Source organism: Fundulus heteroclitus, chromosome 5 (assembly GCF_011125445.2).
Source record: "Fundulus heteroclitus isolate FHET01 chromosome 5, MU-UCD_Fhet_4.1, whole genome shotgun sequence".
NCBI lineage: Eukaryota > Metazoa > Chordata > Actinopteri > Cyprinodontiformes > Fundulidae > Fundulus > Fundulus heteroclitus.
Window position 1 is genome coordinate 43,056,015 of NC_046365.1, and position 6,144 is coordinate 43,062,158.

The window sequence follows — 6,144 nt, forward strand, 5'->3', positions numbered from 1 at the left end:
TATAAGCAAAATAAGGAATACAGAATCAGTCTTTCCCACAACACATTGTCATAGGTTCCCACCACAAGTTAAAACAAGTTAAAGCAAAATAACACATGTGGTTCCCAGTTTTTCCCAAAATACATTGTCAAAGAACAAAAATAATTCTCGAGGCTCACCTGCAACCTCGGGTCCCGCCCCGAGGCTCACCCGTGGTCCTCCAGTTTCCTCCCATCTGCCTGCTCCTGCCCTCACCATCCACCTGCTTCAACCCGGTAAAGGACTCTGGTTCTCTCCCTCCACATCTCATCCAACCCTCAATAAACTCTGTGAACGAAGCTCCGTGTGTGGAGCTAGCCATGATGGCGCTGAGCTAGCTAAGGATTCTCTGCTAGCTAGTTTTCAACCAGCTCCAATTCTGACATCTAAAAAGCTACAAAAGTACTTCATTTATTACCATTATTACTAAAGGAGGCAGAATAATAACTGAACATCTGATGTTCTCTGTTCCAGGGGTTCACGGTCAGGGCTACTGGGGAGTGACTTATTATCAGACCCAGATCTGTGCTGTGAAAGGATCCACTGTGGACATCAGCTGCAGCTACACATATCCAACCATGCCATTATTTAAAAAGACTAAAGTTCTACAAACCCTGTGGTCCAGTGAAGGTGGTGTAGGTTCTCCTGTGGACCTGAAGTCAGACCCAGACTACAAAGGTCGTGTTCAGTACCTCTGTGACCCGCCTGTCTGCACTCTGAGAATCACAGACCTGAGAGAGAGCGACTCGACTCAGTACAAGTTCAGCTTCAGTACCAACCATGGAGGAAGTCATACTGGTTCACCTGGAGTCACTCTGTCTGTTACAGGTAACATTTTACTGAAACATGTGTTTTCATGGGGATTTTCTCATGCATGCTGCTGCATTAAAGACTTTTGCTTTCAGCTCTCCAGGTGCAGGTTATCACCTCAGAGTACACAGAAAGTTACCGCAGAGCAGAGCTGAGATGTGAAAGCAGCTGTCAGGCTGGTCATCAGTCCTACATCTGGATCAGGAATGGACGGGAACTTCTCAGAGAAACATCTTCTTCTCTTTCAGTCTCAGTTTATCCTGCAGACAGATATTCCTGTGCTCTGAAAGGATTCCAGGAGTTTCCCTCTCCAGCAGTCTGTGAGTTCCTAGCCTTATCCTTATTGTCATTCAGGCTTACATCACTAAATACGTATCCAGATGAGGTTTGGTTGCAATGGCTCAGGAAGAGGGCAGCCGTGTTGTCAGGGCGAACAGGAGTAACCTTGAGGCGACTCTGTGTTAAGAACCATGACAGTGAGAGTCCGCCCACACAGACTTACATCGGTCAATTCAATTCAACTAAATTTTATTTCTATAGCTCCAATTCCCAACATGTTATCTCAAGGCTTTTTCCAAAGTCAGACTCCATCAGATCCTCCAGGTTGGTGAGAAAGTTTCCTCTCTAAGGAAACCCAGCAGGTTGCATCAAGTCTCTCCAAGCAGCATTCACTCCTCCTGAAAGAGCGTAGAGCCACAGTGGACAGTCGTCTGCATTGTTGATGGCTTTGCAGCAATCCCTCATACTGAGCATGCATGAAGCGACAGTGGAGAGGAAAACTCCCCTTTAACAGGGAGGAGAACCTCCAGCAGAACCAGGCTGAAGAAGTCAAGCATCCAGTTTCACAGGGGGGGGGGGGGCAGTTTGCTCACCAGGTGCTGTGGGTTGCTGGTAGTAACTGCTTAGTTGAAGTCCAGGAACAACATCCATACACCAAGTCTTGTTTTCTTCCAGGTGTCCTCGACCAGCATCCTCTGTAGCTCGGTGGGAGGGGCAGGCAAGTTGGTATGGGTTGAATGTTGGGGAAGTCGAGATTATATGATGATTGTCCAGTTTGAAGCACTCCATCACAGTGGGTGCTATCAGGCATCGCTGAGAGACCAAGATTTTTTGGTACAAGGATGACTGTGGCAGTTTTCAGACATGACGGTACCACAGGCTTGTGAGATGTCATGCCTGGAGCAACCTTCCTGGAACCATGTCCTGCGTGAACACACAGCCGGCCATTGAGTTCATTGGGTTTCTGCAGACATCCGCTGTGGCTGCTCCTCAGGACGGGGAGCAGACGTTGTGGCAGTGAGTACCTGCGACAGCATGAATACAGGTTCACTGTGAGATAATTCTTCCATCCAGAGTTCAACTCATACATGAAGCTTCAAAATATAATTAAGCAAAGAAAAAAAGTCAGTAAGGAGACCTTTGTTTAATAAAGTGTGCGTCAATAAAGGTCTGTGTGATTGCATTAAAATGGCTTCCACCGTGAAATTTCACGGTAAATGATTAAAACTCATGTGTTTATGTTTTCTCCTGCAGATGCTCCTCAGCGTCCCTCTGTGTCAGTGAGTCCCTCTGGTGAGATAGTGGAGGGCAGCTCAGTGAATCTGACCTGCAGCAGTGATGCTAACCCAGCAGCTAGCTACTCCTGGTACAAGGAGGATGAGGAACAAAGCATCAGTGATGAAGCCCAGCTCACCCTCAGCTCCATCCAGGCCTCTGACTCTGGACAGTATCGCTGTGTGGCTTCCAATCGGCTGGGGAGGAAGATGTGTCAATACGAACGTATCCGTGTGAAACGTGAGTTAAACAGACTCTCACTGGACCAGGATCAGAAATGAGCAGGTCAGCTGAGGTTGGCTTATGTGGAGATAATGTGTGAGAGACACGGCTGACATTAAATTCAATTCAATTTTATTTATATAGCGCCAATTCATGAAACATGTCATCTCAAGGCACTTTGCAAAGTCAGATTCAATCAGATTATACAGATTGGTCAAAAAATGTCCTATATAAGGAAACCAGTTGATTGCATCAAAGTCCCGACAAGCAGCATTCACTCCTCCTGAAAGAGCGTAGAGCCACAGGGACAGTCGTCTGCATTGTTGATGGCTTTGCAGCAATACCTCATACTGAGCATGAATGAAGCGACAGTGGAAAGAAAAAACACCCATTAGCGGGAAGAAAAAACCTCCAGCAGAACCGGGTATGGTATTTACAAGTTCTGAGAAAATGAATGCGTCAAATAGAATGAGAAGACTGCTGGACTCAGAGGAGGAGGACATGGAGATGGTTGGTGTAGCTGATGGATAGGATGCGATGGAGGCAGATCATCTGCAGTGGTTCACTGGTTGGAACCCATGAAGACAAAAAATAAAGTCTGCTCATTTTATCTCCTTCAGAAACTTCTTCACGCAATATCAGACCATAAGCTAGGAAATTAAATAATTAACCTAATCTTTCTCTAATTTATTTTTCTCCCCGCAGCTCAGTTTTCAGATCGACCAGTAAAGATAATGAACATCATCAGGTTGACTCTGGTGGTCCTGATGCTGATTCCTCTGGTGGTCTTCAGTCGGTGGACGTGGTAAACCAATAAAACTCATTCAGTTCCTTCAGTGATTTTTGATTCTCCTCTTCAGACCTTCTATTTTTAACTTTATTCAATGAATCTGTTGTTGCTGTTGGGAATAATTCAGGAAGAAAACTCTCGGCTCACAAACTGGACCAAATGAAGCTGCAGAGGGGATGCAGGTGAGAGGCCCGGCTACTGTGGGAGAACTGGAACAGTTGCGTCTGTGATGGATGTGAAGTAAAAGCCCAGACTCAAAATGTCTGAAGCAGTGTAATTAATAAAAGCCATCGTTTTCTGTTTCCTTCAGTTTGACTCTGAGCTTGTTTATCAGAACATCTCAGCCTGAGAAGTCGTCAGCGATGCTGAAACAGATCAGCCAGAGGAGCCTGCAGGGACCACCAGTCAGGCTTCAGCCTGGAAGGAAGGAAGAGGCTGAACTCTTATTTCAGGGGAAATAATACAACAAAAACAGTGCTTCATAAAAATATTATCACATATACATTCAATACTATATATACACAATTCATATGCAAGTAATAATAACCTCTCTACACCCTAAACTCCAGTGTAGGCGCCACTGGCACACATCAGCTCACAGTATGAAAACAGGTTTGTTTGGCCGGGCGTGAAAACTTGTGAAAATCTGTTCATGTTAGTAGTTCTGTTGTCAGATTGCTCCACTGTTGTATTGAAACACTTCAGAACGACAATTTATCAAAAGAACTTCTGCATTTATCTACACTCACCTCAAACATGCTGAACAAGCGAGTTGAAACGCTTTTCCATTTCGAGTGTTTTTTTTTTTAAATTAATAAGCAGAAGTATGTTTGTGTACATGATAATGTTTTCTAAACTTTGAATTTTATACTTTGTAAGAAAATGACGTGTTTTCTTGTCATGATTCTAAAGGAACGTTTGTATGATGACTCCAGAGGCCTTCAGTTTTAAATCCTTAATACCATGTTGTCATTTAATACAGAGAATGTGAGATAATAAATATTTAAATACATATTTGATGCCCTGCTGGTCAGTCAGTTTATCATGTACCTAAAATGAATTTAATCTCAACGTATTTTATAACCAGTGTATATGTTTTATAAACTCTTTGGCCCAACATAACACCTAAACATTTGAGTTCACCACATTCTTTAGTTTCTGACCTTCTATTGAGGTATCAGGACAATTTAGAGGTCTGTGTCAATTTGTGAAAAAATATTGAAACAGTCTTATGAATATTTAAGGTTAGACAATAGTTTGTCAACCAAACCTTCGACAATTCTTCTGTTAACTTTTGAACAACTTATTTTACAGTTTACTATGATAATATAATACAATGTCATCAGCGTATATAAGTATATTTGTATTAAACAGGTTGGAGGTCACTGATTAAAAGAGCAGTGGACCTAGATTTGAACCCTGTGGCACCCCAAATTATACACTTTTAAAGGATATGTCAAATTTATAACCATTACACATTGCTGCCTGTCACCAAGGTATGATTATATCCAATGTTGTTTGGTTATATTACAAGAAAATTGTCTTGCACCTTGCGCAGATCGAGGAACACCCCCCCCCCCCCCCACACCCCACCTCCACGTCTTATGTTTTTTTAAGAAGAAAAAACGCTTTAGCCGTTCTAAGCTGCATGGTCACTTAATTTCTCAAACTTTTATAGATGTATTTACTAGCTGTTAACCTTGATTTTGATTTCTTAAGAGCAACATCCCCTTGTTTTAATAAATCATAGAGAGAATTGCTTAACCATAGCAATAATTTTTATTATATTTTGTTTACATGTGTCAGGATCTCCGAGTCGTGGACTTGTTTAGTTAATTGGACTCACCTGTTGTTGCCTTAATCCCCACATGCATTTAAGCTCCCTTGGTTTGTTTCCCCGTTGTCTGGTCATTCTGCGTTTCTGCGTTCTCATGGAATGTTTAAACTCAATATATGCATGTATACAAAAAAATTCTGCCTAAAAGCCACCACAACCAATAAACGTTTGAGGTGACAGAGAATAAAATTTTCAAACGATAGTTATGAGCAGGGGCATGGGCATCATCCCATATATGAGGGGGTCTGTTGAGTGATTGATCCTCTCACATCGCTTCATAGTGACTAAAGAACCGCGTAATCACTAACAGTCAAAGTTCAGCACCAGGGTTTAGTTCTTTAAACTATATACTTACAAAATCTAAGGTTTTAGCTGCCAGACTCTGGTTGAGTTGAGAAAATGATCCTCAAACATCCACAGGGAAAGTCTCTAGATCATTCAGTGCAAAATGAAAACACTGGACATAAAATGTCTCCTCTGTGACTCTGCTCTCTCTGCTGTGGCAATAAAGATTTATTAAATATGTGGAACAGCAGATTTAATAAACCTTCTGCATAGAAATGAAAAAGGATTGGGTTTATTCCTTGCATGAACTAACTAGCAAGGCCAGAGGTAACAACATTAGTTTTCTTGTTAGCTAGTTTAGCATGATACATTAGTATTTATTAACTAGTCATACTAGTCATCATGTTACTAACATCAACATATAACAATACCCGGTTTACACAGTTTGGGAAAAATGATTTGCTTCTGGTTCCAGCTCTGTAGCTGGTCTCTGGTCGTGATCCACTGCCTGCTCATGGTGCGTTTAAAGACACGCTTCTGCATGTTAATAACAGATTAAATGCTTGTAAAAAGCTGAAAAAAGTTAGTTTCAGTTTTTCCCTGCTTCCATGACAACGGAGACCGAGGA

The 6,144-nt window shown here is 42.3% G+C and overlaps 1 protein-coding gene across 2 annotated transcripts; it reads left to right on the forward strand.

Annotated features, from left to right (window-relative positions):
- Positions 1 to 1,579: 1,579 nt before the first annotated feature.
- On the forward strand, positions 1,580 to 4,411 carry LOC105918089 (B-cell receptor CD22). 2 transcript variants are annotated; one of them, XM_036137653.1, is made up of 4 exons: positions 1,583 to 2,622; positions 3,310 to 3,409; positions 3,522 to 3,576; positions 3,705 to 4,411. In XM_036137653.1, exons 1-4 carry the CDS (start codon positions 2,325 to 2,327, stop codon positions 3,741 to 3,743), a joined length of 492 nt encoding a protein of 163 aa, XP_035993546.1. In that variant the 5' UTR covers positions 1,583 to 2,324; the 3' UTR covers positions 3,744 to 4,411. The 2 variants fall into 2 exon arrangements, with proteins under 2 accessions (XP_035993545.1, XP_035993546.1); XM_036137652.1 differs by having other exon boundaries at positions 1,580 to 2,622; positions 3,522 to 4,411.
- Positions 4,412 to 6,144: the final 1,733 nt, after the last annotated feature.

Bases quoted from the DNA above. Each gene is read 5' to 3' on its own strand.
- LOC105918089 (XM_036137652.1), top strand. From the start codon at position 2,325: ATGATTAAAACTCATGTGTTTATGTTTTCTCCTGCAGATGCTCCTCAG. The intron at 2,623-3,309 runs GTGAGTTAAACA...TTCTCCCCGCAG, and splicing joins CGAACGTATCCGTGTGAAAC to CTCAGTTTTCAGATCGACCA. The intron at 3,410-3,521 runs GTAAACCAATAA...GGAATAATTCAG, and splicing joins GTCTTCAGTCGGTGGACGTG to GAAGAAAACTCTCGGCTCAC.